This window comes from Protopterus annectens, chromosome 14.part0, assembly GCF_019279795.1.
Source record: "Protopterus annectens isolate FY-2018-M chromosome 14.part0, PAN1.0, whole genome shotgun sequence".
NCBI classification, from domain to species: Eukaryota; Metazoa; Chordata; order Ceratodontiformes; family Protopteridae; genus Protopterus; species Protopterus annectens.
The window spans coordinates 158,668,656-158,692,596 of NC_056748.1; the positions used below are offsets into that span (position 1 = coordinate 158,668,656).

Sequence of the window (23,941 nt, forward strand, 5' to 3'; positions counted from 1 at the left end):
TGCAGCTCATCTAACAAATGTCTAAGTGTATGTACAAATGCATACTGTGCAGCTCATCTAACAAATGTCTAAGTGTATGTACAAATGCATACTGTGCAGCTCATCTAACAAATGTCTAAGTGTATGTACAAATGCATACTGTGCAGCTCATCTAACAAATGTCTAAGTGTATGTACAAATGCATACTGTGCAGCTCATCTAATTCTAAATGGCATCTCGTCAGTCCTGCCTGCAGATGATTGTTACTCCTGAAGTGACACCTTGACCCTGTGTGTAAAAATGGGAAAAAGGAGTTGTAGATGGATGGATGTCTAGTCACTCCAGGGATAGCCGGTCCATCTCATTATTAAATACTGCATTTTGCAGCCTCTTAACATGCCACCTGAAAGGACTTCAAAAGGCATGACTTTTTTACTAGAAAAATCACAGTTGGAAAATGATCTATTCAGAAAGGCTTCAGGAAATGTGAGAATTACATTTTTTTGCATGTTGCTAATATATTTTCTCCACCTGGTCTACAAGGCAATGAGGGATCTAATTCCATTTGAAAGTCTGTCTGCAATGCACTGCTGATAGAGGTAACACCAGATAAGGGAACCTAATACTAAAGTGATAAACATTACATAATACATTCTAAGACTGGAATTATTTTTACAGGAAGGTAAAGAAAGCAAGGGAAAACGTGTCTTACTATTATCTACATGAGAAGTATTTAATTTCAAAAAGGGGTTTACGACAATTAAACTTCATGGAAGCCATTAGATCTTACACTTCACAACTAAACTTAAAAAGCATTCATTTCAGTTCTGGGCTGGTTAGTCACAGCTCTGAGTTCTGCACTTCACAAAAAAATGTGCTCACCTGTAAATCTGGCACAGCAAGCCTCTCCCAATTTTGGTCTGCATGAAGCCGTCTCTCCTTGACTCCAGAAATATTTAGCCATTTCATTCATGAGTGCATGCAACTTGTCTCCATCAGCTAAAATGAACACAAATAGTCTTGCTTTAATAAGATAACACAGCAACACAGTAAAAACAATTTTACACATTCCCACTGACCAGAGTTAAAACCAGTAGTGCAAAGAAAAAAATTGGTTATAAATACTGTCAGACAAGTACCATCAGAACATGCACATACTGTCTCCACAACAAAATTAGTAAAGGATTCAACACTGAAAAAAAGTATAAACCGAGGAGATAACACCGGCATTGCATATATCAAAGACCACCATTATAACAAGTTTTCTCTGCTTTTGCTGCATCATAAAACCATCCAAAAAGAATCTACAGAAATACTCTCCAATAACAGTATGTCTGAGACAGCAGAATTACAGCATTCATCAGCAGTACACAAGTGCATTCTGTCTTCGCAATATCTTGAACTGGTACCAAACTGACTATGAGATGATGCATGGCTAGCATCAGTTTATGTAGGAAAGGGACCCTGCTTGCTGGGTCACACAGCTAAGTTCATTCTCTTGTGTTCCAGTTAAGCATTTTTCTCTCTGAAGCTCTTTGCTCAGGGGTGCGCACACCACTATGGTACCAGGCTCTACACAAAAGTACTCTTGAGCCTGTCAACTCGAGTTCTTCTTGAACCAGTTAGCAAGCAGATTTCTAGAAAATCATTAATAATGAAACAAAATCTGACACCCACACCTATTAACAAGTACTACATACATGCATACATCTTTATCATCTTAAAGCGAACTCAAGAAGCAACGGTCACACGGTGAGCCATCCAGCCATAAAACCATACATGGAAGGAAGGCAGAACATCTATCTGTGACCTAACAAGTAGGGTTCCCCTCATACAGCTACTGATGCAGCAAGAGCATCTCAACCCCATCATTGAGGACCTTCTTTACTGGATATACAATTGGGTTGAATTCCAAGCACTAAAATTAAAATGGTAAGAACAGCCAAGAGAAAAAGCTCCAATGGCCGAGTCCTGATGTGCACCTGTACAATGACACATTATCCACAATGGTGGCATCCACAAATGAGCAGTATATGCAGAGGTAAGTGAGTTAAATGATGTCAAAGAGACTGCGGTTGGGGAGTCGCTTGGAACTGGGTTGCTTGGCAACTGCCAACCATTTCTTCATAGAAGCAAAGCATGCTAAACAGGGTATGTTCACGCACAGATCACTGCTATAAAAGCCTAAGCAATATGGGTCATACCCACAGACCAAGGGTGCCTTTGATGCACTCCAAAAGTCAGCAGTTCAAGCATAGACCTATAAAAGGGGACAGAGCTTTTTGCTGCTAAAGACACTCCACCTTCGACAGTCTCAATGTTGCTGTCAATCAGCTAGCAATCTTGTTGGGAAGGCCTTCCATTATTTTAGGATTTTATGAAGAAAGTGTTTTCTTCTGTTGGAATTTGTGTGATTATCTAGGAAACTAAATGTTATGGGACTGTTACTACATTGCTATGGTAGTTCTTTGAAAACTAAAACTTTTTTCAGTTTAAGTAATGCAGTGCTTATGTGTTTGGGACGAGATACTGTGCTTGAAGGGCTCTTAGTGGTTTAGTAATCTCACAGCCACTAGCTCCTTACCTTCCATTTCACCAACTTGTTCAGGCTCTAGTTCCCATTTCTAATATCTCTTCTTTAGTTGTCCTTTGAAGTTGGTCTTGGTCTCTGTGGTTGTACCTTCCCTTGCCTGAAAAAAAGAAGAAAGTTTCTAGGGAGTCTTTGGGTATCAGGGTGGTTTCCATTCTGTCTCAGCTACTGGTGGGTGTCTCTGCTGTGACCATTTGGTGGTGCTCATTCCACTCAACTTCTTCCCTGGGTCTTCTGGGTGTAGCACTTTCAAGAAATAAAGACTGGGGGAAGGCATGCCCTCTGTGGCTGGAGGCATGTTCTTGTTAGGCAAGGGAGAGAGACTTTTGTCAGTGTAAGGGAAAGGGTAGGTGGAGGGACTTTACTTGGACTGGGTGAGGATATAGAAGCTGGTACTGGTATGCTTGCCAAGAGTCAAGGAGGTGTGTGCTTAGTGAAAAAACTTCACAGTCCACCCTTCCTATTTCTATGGACAGGGCTGATTTACTTGGATTTGCAAAGTAACTTATTTCTGCTTTTTTCCTTGCTTTTTGATTCTTCAGGCTACAAAAACAAAGGGAGTTCCTACTTTTTCTGATGTCATTTTCCCCCAGTCAGAAAACCAGACATTACAGGGTGATAGTTGTGGATCATGAATTTCATTCCAATCTGACCATTCTGATTCTGAGGAAAGTACTTAATCAGATTTTCCTCCTGAACAGGTATATTTTTCTGACACCAAGGGTTTTTTTGACTGGATCAGAATGAAATTCTTATGACACAGAAAATGTATGATTTTGTTGCAATTACAAATAGAATAATAATCCAGTATGCTGCCAATAATGTTGACACTACAGTATACCAAACCTTAACTTCTTAAAGATATCGTATCTCCCACATATGATCCCCACTCAATGTGTAGGGTATAAAGGCGACAGAGATGCGCACACACACACACAAACACACACACACACACACACTGCAAAAGCCCCAGGAGGAATAGAATACTCTCAAGAACAAGAACATTTGCATCCAGAAGGAGAAAAGGAAGAAAAGATGAACTTCTCTGGCAAGAAGGCACAAAAATCTTTAACACTGTCATCCCCAGAATCTGATATCGAAGTTGATACAGCTGGGCATGAACACCCCCCATGTAACTGGATACTGGACATTCTCATCAACAGACCCCAAAAAGTAGGTGTGGGAAATAACAGTTCAATCAGTATTACACTGAGCATGGGTGTCCCTCAGGGATGTGTGTTCTGAGTCCTCTGTGTTCACTTTGACGACGTACAACTGCACAGCCAGGCATGAATCCAACAAAATCATCAAGTTCGCGGAGGATACCACTGTCGTAGGTCTTGTCAGAAATGGTGAGGCAACAGCCGACAGGGATGAAGTGGAGCATCTGATAGGCTGGTGCAATAGCAACAATCTGGCCTCAAATGTTAGCAAGACCAAAAATTTAATAGTGAACTTCAGGAGGACTTGGAAGATACATCAACCTCTGGAAATTAAAGGGGTGGCAGTGGAAAGAATCAAAAACACCAAGTTCCTGGGGGTGCACACCTCAGATGACCTATCCTGGTTGACTCATATTAGCCACACAGTGAAGAAGGCACATCATCTGCATTTCCTATGGAAACTGAGGAAGGCAAACCTGTAGTCTATCCTCAAGGCCTCCTAGAGGGGGAACATAGCGAGCATCCTCTCAAACATCACCGTTTGGTATGGTAACTGCAAAGTATCTGACCACAAGGCGCTCCTGAGGACAGTAGAAAAAGTCGCTGGTTCCTCGCTCCCGTCCATGGATGATCTGCATGAAACTCGATGTATGGGAAGGGCTAGGAAGATAATCAATGATCCCACTCACTCTGCCCATGGCATGTACTTCGGCCTTCCTCAGGCAGGCAATAGTGCAGCTTACACTGCAAAACATCTAGACTTAAAAGGAGCTTCTTCTCTATCCATAAGGTTGTTGAACGTGAATACCAGGCATGACAGCCAATAACCAGATCAATATGCCACTTGCTGTGAAGTATCATAATAACTTGTACAGTTAGCCTGACTTCTTATGCTATTACTCCCTGAATGTGCAACAGTCAGGAGTGAGTTACCATTCCACACATGTGCAATATGAACATCAGAATATACCATACTACAACTGAAGTGCAATATTCTAAGCAATCACAATGTGAAGTCATAGTCTTGCAATACCCATTAGTATAATATTGTCTAATGTCTTTCTGTCCAACAGTGGTAATGTGTGTTAATATTTTAATTATTATATGTGCATTAATCTTACTGTCATTCAAACTGTGTGTTCACTGTTGTCTTGCACGGGGACCAAAGCAACAATTTCATTCAGCTTGCACTGATGTGTATATCTGATCAACAATAAAGCATAATTTGACTTTGAAAAACAGGGCAAGAGCTAGGACACAAGGAGTTGGAGGGAGGGAACTAATACTGCAACAGTTAAAAGAAGGAAATCTACTGCTATGGTAAGATTTTACATAAATGTACGACCTCCTTACATGTCACTGTTGCAGTATTCTTTACTTAAGGGGAATACAACAGTAAGAGGAAGCCTTGGGAAGAGAAAGGTACAGAAGACTCCTCTACAACCCAAGTAGGATAACCTTAGCAAAGCCTGCACTGGGCCTAGAAATAATATCCAACTTGTAATGCTAAGTGAAAGAATGAACAGAGGACCAAGGGGTGGCCTTCGCAATGGAATTGCTATCCAGACCCCCTGAAAAAAAGGCACCAGGGGATGCAAAAGCCCTAACGAAATCTGCCTTTACAGACAAGGAAAGGCGTGTCATGAAAAGAATAACACAAGGAAAGACGTGTCATGAAAAGAATAACACAAGGAAATGGCCTTAGAAATCCAGAAGGAGATGGTTTGCTTAGGACCAGCTAAACCTAAAGTCCTGGGGATGAAAGGAAATAAAAAAACCTGCTCAGATTTGTAAATAACTTTAGTTTTATCCATATATCATCTGAGCGGTCTATGCAAGTCCAAGGAGTGAAGAACCTTCTGACTGGCAAACTGTAGAGAAGGAAAAAAGAAAAGGAAGGTAGATCAACAGACTGATTAAGGGCCAACTCACTGACCACCTTGGACATAAAAGAATGATTAGTACAGAGAGAGAGAGAGAGAGAGAGAGAGACACCTTACTCAGACACTTTCTTGGTTGAAGTGATAGCCAAAAGAACAGTCTTTCAAGTACAATGTTGTCAGCAAGCTAAAGAAGCAGGCTCAAAATGAGACTGGGTCAATATTTCAAGTTCAAAACTGAGGCCCCAGGAAGGTGAAACAGGCTTCCTGTGAGGCCTGATATGAAGGACACCTTTGAGAAATTGTTTTACCTCAAATCTAGAGGCCAGAGGAAGAGTCAAAACCAGACAAGAAGAAACTGCTAGCAGGTGAGCTTTAACTGAAGAATATGCCAACCCAGCATGAAGCAGATCACACAAATGACAGAACCAGAGGAACCTCCACAGATTGGGGATTCCTGATGGCGACAGAGGCACCAGGCACAAAATTGCTTCCACTTGCAAATACAGATTTTCTGGTAGTGGGTTTCCTTGCCTCCTGCAGAACCCACAGCACATTCTCAGAAAAGAGATGCTTAAAATGGATCAAAACCCTAACCCACAGTGTCAGTTGAAGAGTGGACAGGTGAGGATGGACAAGAGATTCCTCATGTTGTGTGAGAAGACCCATCCCAGTGAGGTAAAGTGTGGTGATTGCTCTCGGCTAAATGAGAAAGAAGGGGGAACCAATGCTCGTTGGGCCAAAAGGGAGTCTCCAGCAGGACTGTGGGAGAGTCGTGCTTAATCCTGTGCAGAACTCAGGGCAATAGAAGTGGGGAGGGGATGTGTAAAGAAAAAAGAAGCTATGTACTCACCATAATGTTCCATCTGAGTAGTTAGACTTCATTTGTCATCAACCTGTGGGATGTCGGGTCCGAGACGACAGCTTCACCAGCATCTGATCTGAGCTACAAGCTCCTCCCCTTACCCATAATAACCCATTCATCTCCTTCCTTCCCTCAGATAGAGTTTGCTATACCACTCACATAAACCCGATACCATAACTTTCACTAACAATGAAAAAAATAGGAGAGCCACCAAGGCACTCTCTCCTGCCTGCTAATGCAGGAAACATAATGAGAAGGTCAGAGGGAAGGAAGGAGGGACAGCTGATGACAAATGAAGTCTAACTACTCAGATGGAATGTTATGGCGAGTACATAACTTCTTTATCTGAAGTAGTTGACTTCATTTGATCATCAACCTGTGGGATAGAGTCCCCAGCTACCAAAACCTAGGGTGGCCCTCATGGAAGGATATTGCGGAGCACCACAGAGCCAAAGGATGTTCTCCCCCTGAAAACCATGTCCAATTTACAATTAGAAAAAAAAAAGTGTGAGATGAGGACCAAGTAGCCACCGAACAAATATCATCCAAAGACACACTAGAACAAAAGGCAGCTGACGTAGCCATGGACCTGGTAGAATGGGCATTTACCCTACCTGGAAGGGACAAACCTTTGTCTTTGTGAACATGAAGGATACAAAGGGAAATCCATCTAGCAATGGTTAACTTAGAAACCGGTTTGCCCAGAAAGGGAGTAGCAAAGGACACAAGCAACTGATCAGACCTGCGATAGGCTTTAGTCCTGTGTAAGGAGAAATGAAGCTGTCTATGCACATCTAATAAATGCAATTTATATTCACCCCTGTTCTGAAAATTTGAAAAGAAAACAGGTAAAATGATTGATATTTGTTTCTGAGGCAACTTTCGGCAGAAAAGAAGAATTAGTACAAAGCAAAACCCTGTCTTTATGAAAAATCATATATGGAGGTAATACCTGGAGTTCTGACACTCACCTAGCCAAGGTAATAGCCACTAGGAAAAGTGGTCTTCCAGCATAAAAATTTCAAATCCACAGTACCAGCACACTCAAAGAGCGGAGCAACCAAAGATTGTAAAACTAGGGTAAGGTTCCAAGGAGGAGTAGGATTTTTAACCGGGGGTCTCAAAAGAAAGGCACCTTTAATAAAGGTTTTGCAAAGACTGAAGGGAAGCTAAAGAAGCCATGTTCTCACCTACATGGAAATTGGAAATGGCAGCCAGTTGAACTTTTACTGTAGATGAGCTGGCACCCTGCTGGAAAATGTATGCCAAGAACTCAAGGATCGCTGGAACAAGAGCTGTGAAAGGGTCCAAATCCCTCTGAGAAGCCCAGATAGAAAAACACTTGCATTTGCTACGGTATATATTTCTGGTAGATGATTTATGAGCTGCCACCAGAACAGTTTTGACTGGGGAAGACAGACCGGGAGTCCTAGTAATCAAAGGAACTGCAGCAGCCAAGCAGTGGGCTTCAGGCTGCCCAGATCTAGATGAGAGACCCTCGAGGGGTTCTAAATGAGATCCAGTATCAGATCCAAGATCCAAGGAGGAACTATCAGATGAGACCAAAGAAAGGGAAACCCGACTTGGCAAGGCCAGAATGGGGCAAAGAGGACGACTCGGCTCCTCAACAGACGAGCCTTCTGGAGACATTTAGTCATGAAAGGTAAAGGGGAATAAGCATAAAGAAGACCGGGAGGCAAAGCATGGAGAAGTCCCTGGGGGATTCCCCCTGTGGGGGGATCAGAGCAAAGTACTCACTGCACACTGCGTTGGAAGGAGATGCAAAGAGATCACAACAAGGTCAACCTCACTCGAGGAAGATCTGCTCCGCTACAGAAGGATTCAGAGACCACTAGTAAAGCATCAGGATAGTTCTGCTCAGTGTGTCCGCCAGAAAGTTGGATCAACCCGGAATGTGCATTGCTACCAGAAAATGTTTGGTGGAGATCGCCCATTCCCACATTCTCATGGCCTCACGACAAAGAGGATAAATTCTGGTTCCCCCCGTTTGTTGATATTCCAGACCACTGACATGTTGTCCATCTGAATTGCAATAGTTCCCAGAGGAAGGAAGGCATGAAGGGCCTGCAACGCTAACAATAACGCCCTCATCTCTAGAACGTTGATATGCAATTTGGTCCTGATCAGGGACCACGTGCCTTGGACTGTCCTGCCCGTACAATGCCCCCCCCCCACCCTAGTTGGGAGGCGTCCGTGGTCACCATGGCTTGGGGGGGGGGGGGCTGCTACAAAAGTTTGTCCCTCGATTAGATCCGAGGAGTGCATCCACCAGTAGAGGGACTGCCTGTAAGCATTGCTTATGTGAATAGGATGCGTCAACGGTAAGAGCCAATAATGACCATTGTAAAGTACAGTTTTGTACCTACCATAAATGTAGATGTTCGAAGATCCACATTGCTGCAGTCCTTACACTTGGGTAGTACGCTGTCCTCGGTCGGCCCGAATATCAAAGTATTAGGCTGACGTCGGTCAAGGCGCTTAAGACTGACATCAGAACGTCAGGGTACAAATGCGCATGACCGACGTCATATCCTGTCTTTTCTTGCCCCAGATGTCAGAAGACCCTAAACAGAAAGGTCAAAACCAAAAGACAGCAAAAAACAACCAACCACCCTTGCACTAATCATATGAACAGTATATACAATATGTACAAAATATACAACCCAAACCACACAACCGCCTCTAACAACAGAGGGGAAGGAGGGAGGGTAAATTGGACTGCAGCAATGTGGATCTTCGAACATCTACATTTATGGTAGGTACAAAACTGTACTATGTTCTTCATCTCACAATGCTGCAGTCCTTACACTTGGGTAGAATCCCAAAGCAGAGGTAAGGGAGGATGGCAAAACTATAAAGTAGTAGGGGCTGCCAAAATGCCCTGTAAAATAGCAGTGGCAAACCCAGCCCTAGATTTAGAGTAAAGTGGAAGGTGGTAATGCTTAGAGAAAGTATGCACTGAACTCCAAGTAGCTGCCTCCAAAATATCTTTAGTTGCCACCCCCCTTAAAAAATCTGTAGAAGTGGCAGTAGCTCTAGTGGAATGAGGCCTAATCCCAGCTGGGATCTCCTTACCATGATGGGAATAACAGAAAGCAATACAAAATCCAATCCACTTAGAAATAGTTTGTTTTGACACAGGCTTGCCCTGAGAACCCAAAGCAAAAGAAACAAACAACTGCTGAGACTGCCTGAACCCTTTAGTTCTGCTCAAATAATATCTCAACTGCCTGTGTATATCCAAGGTGTGCAAAATCTTCTCCCCTTTATTTTGGGGTTTGCATAAAAAGTAGGCAAATGAATAGCTTGGTTTAAGGCCACACTAGAAACCACCTTAGGCATAAAGGAAGGATTAGTACGTAAAGATACCCTATCCTTATGGAAAATTAAGAAAGGCTCAACTGCCATAAGGGCCTGTAATTCAGAAACCCTTCTCGCAGAGGTAATGGCCAACAAAAAAGCAGTCTTCCATGATAAATATTTCAACTCGGCAGTAGCTGCAGGCTCAAAAGGTTGTAGAGTAAGTTTCTCCAACACAAAATTGAGATCCCAAGCAGGAGTAGGAGCTCTTCATGGGGGTCTTATATTCTTTGCCCCTCTAAGGAATTGCTTAAACAAAGGATGAGAAAACAATGGTGGATCACAGTCATAGTGAGCAGAAATTGCTGCAGCATGAATCTTAATAGAAGAGAAGGACAATCCTTTGTCCACTAACTCAGCAAGATATTGAAGAGCCACACTTAAATTAGGCTTAGCAACATCAAAGTCCTTTGCTGCACTCCAAAATAAAAATCTCTTCCATTTATCTGCGTATACTTTCCTTGTACTAGGCCTTCTGGCCTCCAAAATAACATTCAAAACTTGCTGCGGAAGCTGAGACCCTCCAGGGTTTAAAACAGAATATGCCAGGCTGTTAGGTGAAGAGAGTGAAGTTTGACATTGAGTAAATGACTGTTCTCTTGAGACAGCAGGTGTGGAATCGAAGGCAAAGGCCATGGAGGCTCCCAACCAGACTTCTCAGTAATGGGTACCAGTGCTGTCGAGGCCAATCTGGAGCTATTAGAATCATCTTTGGCTTGTCCTGTCTGACCTTTAGTAGTACCTTTGGGAGGAGAGGCAGAGGTGGAAAGGCATACACATGAAGATTGCTCCAATTGAAAGAAAGAGCATCCACTTTCCAAGCTGTGGGATGAAACCTTTTGTGCAAAACTTTGGCAGCTGGTAATTTAGTGGAGAAGCGAACAGATCTATGTCTGGAGTTCCCCATGACACTGTCAATTTCTGAAATACATGAGGATCCAATTTCCACTCGTGGGGATCCATAATTCGTCTGCTCAACACATCTGCTAAGGAGTTCTGTGCTCCGGCAGAAACCTTGCCTGAAGATTGAGCTGTAAACTGAGAGCAGTCTCCCACAAAATCATTGCTTGTCTGCATAGAGGATAAGAATGTGTTCCCCCTTGCTTGTTGATGTACCACATGACAGTTGTGTTGTCTGTTAGAACCAACACCTGCCCTGGAAGAAGTAAATCCTTGAAAGCTATTAATGCAAATTGGACTGCTAACATCTCCTTCAAGTTGATATGTAGATTTTGTAGTCTGGCAGGCCACGTGTCTTGTATCCACTTTCCATTTAGATGAGCTCCCCAAGCTTTGTCTGAGGCATCTGTCGTTAGAATCTGACTCGCCTCTGGCCGGGTCACAGAGAGTCCCTTGTTTAGGTGACATTCCTGAGCCCACCACAAAAATTCCTTTTGAATGCAAGGTATTATCTGAATGACAGTGTCCATATCCTGGCAGTGCTGTGTCCATACATTTTGAGATACCATTGTAGCTTCCTCATATGCAGTTTGGCATTGGGAAGCACCAGAATACAAGATGCCATGAACCCCAAGGCTTGAAGGACTGTCCTTGCAGTCAGCCTGGACTGATGAGACAATCGATGGAAGTAAAGAGCAAGATTCTTTTGTTTGTCCGGGGTCAAAAAGGCCATCTGGGATGCTGTATTCAGTCTCACACCCAGAAAGCACATGTCTTGAGAGGGTACTAGACTGGACTTTATTTCGTTCACAGAATACCCCAGGCATCTTAGCACTGCTATCACGTATTGCAAATGATGAAGAAGCTCGTCCCTTCCTTTGGCCAGAATCAGGCAATCGTCCAAATAAGGATAGATTTGTATTCCTTTTAGCCTGAAGAAAGCTATCAGTGGAGCCAGAATCTTTGTGAACACTCTGGGCGCAGTAGATAAGCTAAAGGGCAATGCAGAGAACTGATAATGAGAAGTCCCAGCTCGAAAACGCAGATACTTCCTGCAACTTAGCCTGATAGGAACATGAAGGTAAGCTTCCTTGAGATCCAGAGTCACCATCCAGTGATCTTTGCCCAGCAGAGGTAAAAGCTGTTGTAACGTCAACATTTTGAACTTGGGAATGTCCAGATAAGTGTTGAGGATAGATAAATCCAAAATTGGTCTCCACGTATTCCCCTTCTTTGGTACTAGGAACAGGCGAACTTGGGAATGTCCAGATAAGTGTTGAGGATAGATAAATCCAAAATTGGTCTCCACGTATTCCCCTTCTTTGGTACTAGGAACAGGCGAGAATAAAATCCTAGGCCTACTTCTGGCAGAGGGACCGGCTGTATGGCCCCTATTTGCAGCAGCAGAGAAATTTGTTTGTGAGCCTCTATTCTTTGCTGAGGAGGAACGTCTGGCATGCCTTTGAAAGGAGGCAAGGTATGGAAATAAAACCTGTAACCTTGGTGTATAATATCCAATACCCATTTGTCCTGGGTAATCAAACTCCAATTTTCTTTGAAGAGTGCCAACCTTCCTCCCAAAGGTGCTGCCAGACAAGAAGGCTCTGGCAGCTGAAAAGGTAGGTCATTGGGCCTGTTTACGAAAGGACTGGCCCCTGCCCTCACCCGAAGACTGCGCAGGTGAACTCCCTGTTCTAGGTCTGAAAGAGCTCTGAGCTCTACCCCTACCACGTCTAGATCTTTCCCTAGACTGTGAATCATAAGAAGGGTACGTCCACCCCTTAAGCAGGCCAATTCCTACTAAATCTCGGAGGCTGAACTTGCAAAAAATCTTTAACAGTCTGCATAGACTTAGCCTTGTCTTCCATTTTCTTTAAAACTGCCTCCACAGGTGAAACAAACAATACATCAGACTGTAAAGGAGCATCTAAAATCCTTGTCTTAACATGGTCAGATAAGTTCTGATCCCTCAGCCAGGCGTGCCTTCGAAGAACTGACCCAGTGGCAGCCACCCTAGACGAGGCCTGTACAGCATCAAATCCACATTGTAAAGAATGCTTACCCACTTGTTCAGAAACATGTACCAAATCTTGTAATTCTTTACACTCAATACCTTCCGCCAGAGCATCTACCTTAGACTTCAATTGAGAAAGAAGATAGTTTTGATATTTCAACATGTGAAACTGGCAATTCAAAGCCCTCATAGCTAAGGTGGAAGAAGTATAGACTTTCTTTCCCCATCTATCCAAAGCTCTGGCCTCTTTATCTGGAGGAACCGGATTTTTTACCACAGAGGCTTTGACACCCTTAGGTCCCTGACTAACTGTTTCTGGGTCTGCCCTAGGACTCTTATACAGATATTTATGAGCTTCAGGCACCCTATAATACGTGTCCGGTTTAACAGGAGCAGGAGGCAAAGAATCAGGATTAAGTGAAGCCTCTGCAAACACATCTTCCATAACATCCAGAACAGGAGGAATAGCCAAAGGCCTATGCTGGGGTAAAAGCAAAAATTCCCTAAGCCTTTTCCTGGAATCAGAGAAGTCCTGACCTTCCCATTTAAAATGTTCCCTCATAGAATGAAGAGTCTCTGAAAAAGAAAAATCCTCTGGAGGAGAAGCAGAAGGAGTAGAATCATCCACATCCGAATGAGAATAAGGAGAATACTCCTGCAAGTCTTCAGCCGAAGACTCTGAAACATCAGAAACCTGCTCAAAACTCCCCAACTCTGGTTCCACCCTAGGCCTCTTATCAGGAGGGGGCAAAGAACCTCTAATCAAAGTAATTAAATCCTCTGCCATTTTGAGCATGTGCTTCTTGGGCACAGATCCTGAAGAACTAGGAGTGACACCAACAGAAGCTAAACCTGGCCTGACTCTGGGAGAAGCCTTGGAAACAGAAGGAGAGGGCCTAACCACCCTAGGAAGGGAGGGGAGTACAGTAACCTGAGAAGCCCCTTCAGCCTGGCCTGCCTCCTGAGAGGCCACATCCTGCAAAATCAAAGTCTCCCCCTGGGACTCCAGAGAAGCCTCCGGCGAACCACCGGTTCCACTGAAGCCTCAAAGAACCGGCGTCCGTGCGGCGACTCTTCTTGTCTGGGTTTAGCTGCTTTGTCTTTGCGCTTCTTGAAGAAGCGGGCCGGAGCATCCGACGGCATATTGTAATTGCACCGCTTCCCGAAGACCAACCTGGCACAATCTAACCTTCGCTTAATAGTGCGCTTATTAAACCTAGCACAAAAGCGACACCCAACAACGTCGTGCTCAGGCCCCAAACAAGGAATACACAAACTATGATAATCTCTATGCGGTATCTGCTTCCCACAAGAAATACAGTTATTCACTTTTTCTGACATCCGGTAAACCACTGAGGCAAGAAAAACTAAAATATTCCCAACGGGGTACTTAGCCAACTTTGACTCGGTCTGAAACTCCGAATTCGAAAAATTTCAGAACGCCGAACGGCACTTGCAACGCTGCTTCTGCATTGGACCATGCGGCAAAAAAGACTGAGGATATGACGTCGGTCATGCGCATTTGTACCCTGACGTTCTGATGTCAGTCTTAAGCGCCTTGACCGACGTCAGCCTAATACTTTGATATTCGGGCCGACCGAGGACAGCGGACTACCCAAGTGTAAGGACTGCAGCAATGTGAGATGAAGAACATCTGCTAGTCTCCACTGTAATACTTGCATATGCAGATGAGCACAGGGGAGAAGAGTAAAGGTGGCTGCCAGGGAACCTAGGGCTTGTAAAATTGCTTTGTCTGGAGAAAGATGAGACTGAAGGATCACTGACACATGGAGTCGTTAAGTTTCAAATTCTGCCTGGAGTTAGAAAGACCTTGGTTTGTAACATATCTATTCTCGCACCTATGTAGAGTAAGACCTGTACAGGGTCTAGAGAAGACTTGGATATGTTGATTGTAATCCCCAGCAAATCTGACAGTTTCAGGAAATAGTCCCTGGCCTGACAAAATAGACACCTGGTGGGAGTGGCAAGGAGCCAATCGTCCAGGTACGGGTAGACCTGTATCCCCTGAAGCTTCAGGTGAGCTGCTACTACTACCATGATCTTGGTGAACACCCTGGGGGTTGTGGTGAGATTAAAGGGTAGGGCTCAGAATTGACAGTGATTGGCCCCAGCCAAAAGCAGAGAAACCTCCTGGAGAGTCTGAGCATCTTTATATGGTAGTAGGCGTACTGGAGATCTATTGAGCACATCCAGTTGTTCTCCTGCAGATACGGCAGAATTTACTGTAGAGTGACCATTCGGAACTTCTCTTTGGCAGCAGACAGGTTCAGGGTGGAAAGGTCCAGAATAGACCTCAAGTCCCCCATCTTTTTTGGCATTAAAAAGAGCCTGGAATAAATTCCTGATCCAGACTGATCTTGGGGGACGGGCTGGACGACTTGTTTTTCTGAGCAGCATTTCCATTTCAAGTGCTGCTACCTCCCTCTGCGTGGGTGGAACATCCGGGAGGTGTTTTGGGTGGATGGGAGGAACAACAAAGGGGATGGCATAACCTCTGGATATTATTTGAAGCACCCACCGGTCTGATGACATGGACTCCCATGCCATCAGGTGCATCGAAAGATGACCCCCGACTGCCTCCAGAGCAGTCGGGCAACCCCTCAGAGCTGCTGCTCGAGCCTGTCCGAGAATGGTTCTCGACACCCAAAATTTCTTGGACTCCCCCTGCCTCTGGGACGGAGTCTGTCTTGTCCCCCTCTGTCTCTAGAGGAAAGCGAGTCCTGAGTGCCCTAGGAATACTGAGACTTCCGGAACTACATCATCTTCTGCCCTCACTGATTCCTGGAAAAGGACCTTTGGGGATTAGAGAAGCGGATCCCGACAGCAGACAGCGTCTTCCTGTCCTTTACACTCTGGACCAATGTCTCATGAACCGTCTTCCCAAATAATGAAGAGTCATCGTAAGGGGCATTCTCAAAAGACGCCTTAAAGGGTTCCGTGAACTGACATAGCCTGAGCCAGGCGTGTCTCCTCATGGCAACGCCAGACGCGGCCACCCTTGCCGCTCCTTCAGTGGCATGCGAAAGGAGGCACATGGACGTATTAGAAACTACTTTAAGAGTGGCCATTCATGCGAAGAATATGGGTTTATCCACTGGTGACATGTACTCTGGGGGTGACTCAGTGAATTCCTTGAACAGGTCTTGCGCTGTAGTCAAGGTACGTGGGACAAATAATTCAGTGCCCTTATAGAAAAGGTAGCTGAAGCACAATTCTGCTTTCCCAGACTATCCATTGTCCTGGACTCTCAGTCGGGGGGGATGGACTGTAGACCTTTCCGGGGCTAATTCTTTCTTAGTGGCAGCCACTACCACCATGGCATCCACTGCAGTCTCCTTTGCTCCAACTAGGTCTGTCTACAGGAGGGCTAAGGATTTTGTCGGGTCGCTTGGGGATTGGCTCCACAGTGTCTGGCTCCTTCCATGCCCTGGTGGTAATAAGGTCCACCAAGAGATCCCCTGGGGGGGGGGGGGACACCCAGGATGTAGACAGGCCCATGCCGAAGGCCTCCAGAAATACTGAATCATCTGAGGAAGGCCTGGGGATGGACCACCCCACCGCTGGCATAGGATTTCCATCCTTGGGGGGTGATCGGTATCTTCAGTGAGGGACTCTGGAGTCCAGGTGCCTCCTTTTGCACATTAGTTTGCGAGGAATCTCTTCAGTGGGACCCTTAGGAGTGGGCTCACAAACTACCTGCAGTTTGTCAGAGGAGACAGTCTGAGCACATCGAGCATGGGCTGTCCCTGCATGGGAAAAATGACTGAAGACGCACCCAAGAGGCGAGGGAGTTAGGGTGGAATCCGAGGATATGGTCAGGGGCCTCGAACAACTGGAGAGAACCCTCTCCTACCACGTTGAAAGCCAAGGGGGAGCGAGCCTCCCAAGAAGCTAAGGAGGAGGCTGCTCTCCTCAGATCCAACGTGGGGATTGGAGCTGAGCTGACGGAGTAGAGATGGTGAGGGTAGAGCCCTGACCTGACAATGTCAGTACCAAAGGAGAAAAACCCAACCCCTCAGATCCGAACCCCAGGCTTCAGCTCAGAGAGCTGCTCAGCTCCAAACCGGTCAGATCCAACGTGCTCAAGGTAACGGCCGTCGTTGAGGTACTCGGTACCATCGGCACTGACCCCCTGCCTCTGGGACTCTCGGATCAAAAAACTCAGATACCAGGGGTCAGACCAGAAAAGGAGATATCGGGGCAAAAAAGGGAAGTGAGCTCCCCCCTCCAGAAGGAGAGGGGGCTGGCAAGACCTCCATCTGAATCTGGGTGCGAATAAATCTTCGCATCATTTTGTCCATGTCTGCCTCACTCAAACGTCTGGTGGAACGCAATGAGCCACCGACTTCGACTGGGAAGGTCATGCGGAGGCCCTGGAAGAAGGTCTCAGCTCCAGCAAGAATCTAGGCGAGCGGAGCGGAGGAGAAAAGTACAGTTTTGTACCTACCATAAATGTAGATGTTCGAAGATCCACATTGCTGCAGTCCTTACACTTGGGTAGTCCGCTGTCCTCGGTCGGCCCGAATATCAAAGTATAAGGCTGACGTCGGTCAAGGCGCATTTGACTGACATCAGGACGTCAGGGTACAAATGCGCATGACCGACGTCATATCCTCAGTCTTTTCTTGCCCCAGATGTCAGAAGACCCTAAAAATAAAGGTCAAAACCAAAAGACAGCAAACAAACAACCAACCATCCTAGCACTAAAAATATGTACAATATATACAATATAAACAATATACCTCATATTGACAACCCAACCCACACAACCGCCTCTAACTACACAGGGGAAGGAGGGAGGGAAAATTGGACTGCAGCAATGTGGATCTTCGAACATCTACATTTATGGTAGGTACAAAACTGTACTATGTTCTTCATCTCACATTGCTGCACTCCTTACACTTGGGTAGAATCCCAAAGCAGAGGTAAGGGAGGATGGCCAAACTATAAGGAAGCAGGAGCTGCCAAAATGCCCTGCAAAACAGCAGTGGCAAAACCAGCCCTGGATTTAGAGTAAAGTGGTAGGTGATAATGCCTAGAGAAAGTATGCACTGAACTCCAAGTAGCTGCCTCCAAAATATCCTTAGTTGCCACCCCTCAAAGAAGCTGTCGAAGTGGCAGTAGCCCTAGTGGAATGAGGCCTAATCCCGGCTGGAATCTCCTTGCCATGATGGGAATAACAGAAAGCAATGCAAAACCCAATCCACGTAGAAATAGTTTGTTTTGACACAGGCTTGCCCTGAGAACTCAAAGCAAAAGAAACAAATAACTGCTGAGACTGCCTGAACCCTTTAGTTCTGTCCAAATAATATCGCAACTGCCTGTGTACATCTAAAGTGTGCAAAATCTTTTCCCCTTTATTTTGGGGATTTGCATAAAAAGTAGGCAAATGAATAGTTTGGTTTAAAGCCACACTAGAAACCACTTTAGGCATAAAGGAAGGATTAGTACGTAAAGATACCCTATCCTTATGGAAAATTAAGAAAGGCTCAACCGCCATAAGGGCCTGCAACTCAGAAACCCTTCTTGCAGAGGTAATAGCCAACAAAAGCAGTCTTCCAAGATAAAAACTTTAATTCAGTAGTAGCTGCAGGCTCAAAAGGTTGTAGAGTGAGTTTCTCCAACACAAAATTGAGATCCCAAGCAGGAGTAGGAGCTCTTCGTGGGGGTCTTATATTCTTTGCACCTCTAAGAAATTGCTTGAACAAAGGATGAGAAAACAATGGTGGGTCACAATCATAGTGAGCCGAAATTGCTGCAGCATGAACCTTAATAGAAGAGAAGGACAAACCTTTGTCCAGTAACTCAGTAAGATATTGAAGAGCCACACTTAAATTAGGCTCAGAAACATCAAAATCCTTTGCTGCACTCCAAAATAAAAATCTCTTCCATTTATCTGCGTACACTTTCCTTGTACTAGGCCTTCTAGCTTCCAAAATAACATTCAAAACTTGCTGTGGAAGTGGAGGCCCATTATGGTTCAAAACAGAATATGCCAGGCTGTTAGGTGCAGAGAGTGAAGCTTGACATTGAGCAAATGACTGTCCTCCTGAGACAACAGGTGTGGAATCGAAGGCAAAGGCCATGGAGGCTTCCGTACCAGGCTTCTCAGTAATGGGTACCAATGCTGTCGAGGCCAATCTGGAGCTGTCAAAATCATCCTTGGCTTGTCTTGTCTGACCTTTACCTTTGGGAGGAGAGGCAGAGGCGGAAAGGCATACACATGAAGATTGCTCCAATTGAAGGAAAGAGCATCCACTTTCCAAGCTGTGGGATGAAACCTTTTTGTGCAAAACTTTGGCAGCTGGCGGTTTAGTGGAGAAGCGAACAGATCTATGTCTGGAGTTCCCCATGACACTGTCAATTTCTGAAATACATGAGGATCCAATTTCCACTCGTGGGGATCCATAATTCGTCTGCTCAACACATCTGCTAAGGAGTTCTGTGCTCCCGGCAGAAACCTTGCCTGAAGATTGAGCTGTAAACTGAGAGCAGTCTCCCACAAAATCATTGCTTGCCTGCATAGAGGATAAGAATGAGTTCCCCCTTGCTTGTTGATGTACCACATGACAGTTGTGTTGTCTGTTAGAATCAACACCTGCCCTGGAAGAAGTAAATCCTTGAAAGCTATTAATGCAAACTGGACTGCTAACATCTCCTTCAAGTTGATATGTAGATGTTGTAGTCTGGCAGGCCACTTGTCTTGTATCCACTTTCCATTTAGATGAGCTCCCCAAGCTTTGTCTGAGGCATCTGTCGTTAAAATCTGACTCGCCTCTGGCCGGGTCACAGAGAGTCCCTTGTTTAGGTGACATTCCTGAGCCCACCACAAAAATTCCTTTTGAATGCAAGGTATTATTTGAATGATAGTGTCCAGATCCTGGCAGTGCTGTGTCCATACATTTTGAGATACCATTGTAGCTTCCTCATATGCAGTTTGGCATTGGGAAGCACCAGAATACAAGATGCCATGAACCCTAAGGCTTGAAGGACTGTCCTTGCAGTCAGCCCGGACTGATGAGAAAGTTGATGGAAGTAAAGGGAAAGATTCTTTTGTTTGTCCGGGGTCAAAAGGCCATCTGGGATGCTGTATTCAGTCTTACACCCAGAAAGCACATGTCCTGAGAGGGTACTAGACTGGACTTTATTTCGTTCACAGAATACCCCAGGCATCTTAGCACTGCTATCACATATTCCAAATGATGAAGAAGCTCGTCCCTTCCTTGAGCCAGAATCAGGCAATCGTCCAAATAAGGATAGATCTGTATTCCTTTTAGCCTGAAGAAAGCTATCACTGGAGCCAGAACCTTCGTGAACACTCTGGGCGCAGTAGATAAGCCAAAGGGCAATGCAGAGAACTGATAGTGAGAAGTCCCAGCTCGAAAACGCAGATACTTCCTGCAACTTAGTCTGATAGGAACATGAAGGTAAGCCTCCTTGAGACCCAAAGTTACCATCCAATGATCTTTGCCCAGCAGAGGTAAAAGCTGCTGTAACGTCAACATTTTGAACTTGGGAATGTCCAGATAAGTGTTGAGGATAGATAAATCCAAAATTGGTCTCCACGTGTTCCCCTTCTTTGGTACTAGGAACAGGCGAGAATAAAATCCTAGGCCCACTTCTAGCATAGGGACCGGCTGTATGGCCCCTATTTGGAGTAACAGAGAAATTTGCTTGTGAGCCTCTATTCTTTGTTGAGGAGGAACGTCTGGCATGCCTTTGAAAGGAGGCAAGGTATGGAAATAAAACCTGTAACCGTGGTGTATGATATCCAATACCCATCTGTCTTGGGTAATTAAAACTCCAATTTTCTTTGAAAAGTGCCAATCTTCCTCCCAAAGGTGCTGCCAGACGAAAAGGCTCTGGCAGCTGAAAAGGTAGGTTATTGGGTCTGTTTACGAAAGGACTGACCCCTGCCCTCACCCGAAGACTGTGCAGGAGAACTCCCTGTTCTAGGCCTGAAAGAGCCCTGAGCTCTGCCCCTACCACGTCTAGATCTACCCGTAGACTGGGAATCATAAGAAGGATACGTCCACCCCTTAGTAGGCCAATTTCTACTAAACTTTGGAGGCTGAACCTGCAAAAAATCTTTAACAGTCTGCATAGACTTAGCCTTGTCTTCCATTTTCTTTAAAACTGCCTCAACAGGAGAACCAAACAACACATCAGATTGTAAAGGAGCATCTAAAATCCTTGTTTTAACATGGTCAGATAAATTTTGATCCCTCAGCCAGGCGTGCCTGCGAAGAACTGACCCAGTGGCAGCCACCCTAGACGAGGCCTGTACAGCATCAAAACCACATTGCAAAGAATGCTTACCCACCTGTTCAGAAACATGTACTAAATCTTGCAACTCTTTACAATCAATACCTTCCGCCAGAGCATCAACCTTAGACTTCAACTGTGAAAGGAGATAGGTTTGGTATTTCAACATGTGAAACTGGCAATTCAAAGCCCTCATAGCTAGAGTGGAAGAAGTATAAACTTTCTTTCCCCATCTATCCAAGGCCCTGGCCTCTTTATCTGCAGGAACCGGATTCTTGACAACAGAAGCCTTAACACCTTTAGGCCCCTGGCTAACAGTTTCTGGGTCTGCCCTAGGACTCTTAAAAGATACTTATGAGCTTCAGGCACCCTGTAATACCTATCCGGTTTAACAGGAGCAGGAGGCAAAGAATCAGGATTTAGAGAAGCCTCTGTAAAACATCTTCCACTACATCCAAAACAGGAGGTATAGCCAAAGGCCTATGCTGGGGTAAAACAAAATTCCCTAAGCCTTTTCCTGGAATCAGAGAAGTCCTGACCTTCCCACTTAAAATGCTCCCTCATGGAATGAAGAGTTTCTGAAAAGAAAAATCCTCAGGAGGAGAAGCAGAAGGAGTAGAATCATCCACATCAGAATCAGAATAAGGAGAGTACTCCTGCAAGTCTTCAGCCGAAGACTCTGAAACATCCGAAGCCTGCTCAAAACTCCCTAGCTCAGGCTCCACCCTAGGTCTCTTATCAGGAGGGGCAAAGAACCCTAATCAAAGTAATCAAATCTTCTGCCATTTTAAGCATATGCTTCTTGGGCACAGTTCCTGAAGAACTAGGGGTGACACCAACTGAAGCTAAACCTGGCCTGCCTCTGGGAGAAGCCTTGGAAACAGAAGGAGAGGGCCTAACCACCCTAGGCAGGGAGGGAGTATAGTAACCTGAGAAGCCCCATCAGCCTGACCTGCCTCCTGAGAGGCCACATCCTGCAATAACAAAGTCTCTCCCTGGGATCCCAAAGAAACCTCCGGTGGAACCACCGGCTCCACCGACACCTCTAAAGAACCGGCGTCCGATGCAGACGGTTCTTCTAGCCTAGGCTTAACTGCTTTGTCCTTGCGCTTCTTCAAGAAGCGGGCGTCGGAGCATCCGGCGGCATTTTATAATTGCACCGCTTCAAGACTAACCTGGCACAGTCTAATCTTCTCTTTATAGTGCGCTTATTGAATCTAGCACAAGAGCGACACCCAACAACGTCGTGCTCAGGCCCTAAACAAGGAATACACAAAGTATGATAGTCTCTATGCGGTATCTGTTTCCCACAAGAAATACAATTATTCACTTTTCCTGACATCCGGTAAACCACTGAGGCAAGAAAAACTAAAATATTCTAGCGGGTACTTAGCCAACTTTGACTCGGTCTGAAACTCCGAAATCGAACAATTTCAGAACGCCAACCGGCACTTGCAACGCTGCTTCTGCATCGGACCATGCGGCAAAAAAGACTGAGGATATGACGTCGGTCATGCGCATTTGTACCCTGACGTCCTGATGTCAGTCAAATGCGCCTTGACCGACGTCAGCCTTATACTTTGATATTCGGGCCAACCAAGGACAGCGGACTACCCAAGTGTAAGGACTGCAGCAATGTGAGATGAAGAACATCTGGTCTTGTCACTACCTGTTGTTCAGGAGGAGGACCTACTGGATCCGTCCGGTCCGGGGATCACTTCCTCTCTGTCTCTCTCTGTCTTTATCTTTCTTGTCTTTTTTAGGCTCTCTGTCCCCAGGCCCATGTACCAGAGGTTGAGTCCCAGCCTGGGAGGGAGAGGAAGAAACAGTGGCTAAAGAAGCGGTCACAGTCGTGACCGAAGTAGAAGTGGAGGCAGCTGCCTCTGTGGAAGGGAGAAGTCACTTAAGGATCATCTATTTCGGGTCTGCAATCCTTAAGGGCCCTGTGGTTGAATCCCACACAAATAGGGCAGTCCATGGAAAGATGGGCTGCCCCCAAACACACCACACATAGAGTGTGGCCATTGGCCGGGTACAATGTATGGCCACACACTGTGCACTTCCTGAAGACCAGTTTTGCTTGCTGGTCTGCCATGTCAACAAACTAAAGATACAACATACCAAGCCTTAACCTATCCAACAGCACTCGCACACAACTCACTCTTTTGGAGGGAGAAGGGAGAAAACGCCTACTCAACTGCTACAGCCAAAAATTACTTTTTTTTTTGTTTTTACAACAATCATGTGATGAAAAACAAAGGGGAGGTAAGCAAAGGGAAAAGGGAACCTGCCTGAATTAACAGCAACACTAACACCCAAAAAAGCCGAAAAAAAAGCACCTACCATGCCTGGAGACCTAAGACCATGCTGTTTGGCAAAGCCATGGGAAACGAGATCTGAGGGAAGGAAGGAGATGGAGGGGTGTTATGGGTAAAGGGAGGAGCTTGTAGCTTGGATCAGATGTTGGTGAAGCTGCCATCTTGGATGTGGTCCAGATCAGACATCCCAAAGGTTGATGATTAAATGAAGTCAACTACTTCAGATCATCTCTTTCCAAGCAAAATACAAGGTGACCACTTTCCAAGCCAGAGGACTTGGGATTCTTAACAAAACAGAGGAAGTTATCTGCTCAAAGGGGATGCGAAAAGCTCTACCTGAGGAATGCCCCACTGATGGACAATGTCCAGGAACATATGTCTGTGAAGCACCCAGAACCTGCTCAGAGAGTCTGCCACTCGATTCTGCTCTGACAGAATGTAAACCACCCGAAGAGTCAGCAGATACTGGACAGCAACATCCCAGACCAGAAGAGCTAGTCTGCAAAGAAGATAGGACCTTGTGCCCCTTTGTCTGCTGGCACACCACATCACTTGTAGTACTCTC

General features: G+C 45.3%; 1 protein-coding gene across 1 annotated transcript in view; it reads right to left on the bottom strand.

The window, feature by feature from the left end:
- Positions 1-23,941, bottom strand: part of TDRD1 (tudor domain containing 1) — a 2,513,511-nt gene that overhangs the window by 633,658 nt on the left and 1,855,912 nt on the right. Inside the window, exon 18 of the mRNA XM_044055533.1 lies at positions 862-978. Within this exon, the coding sequence (XP_043911468.1) occupies positions 862-978 (117 nt within the window). The remainder of the gene's footprint in view (positions 1-861; positions 979-23,941) is intronic.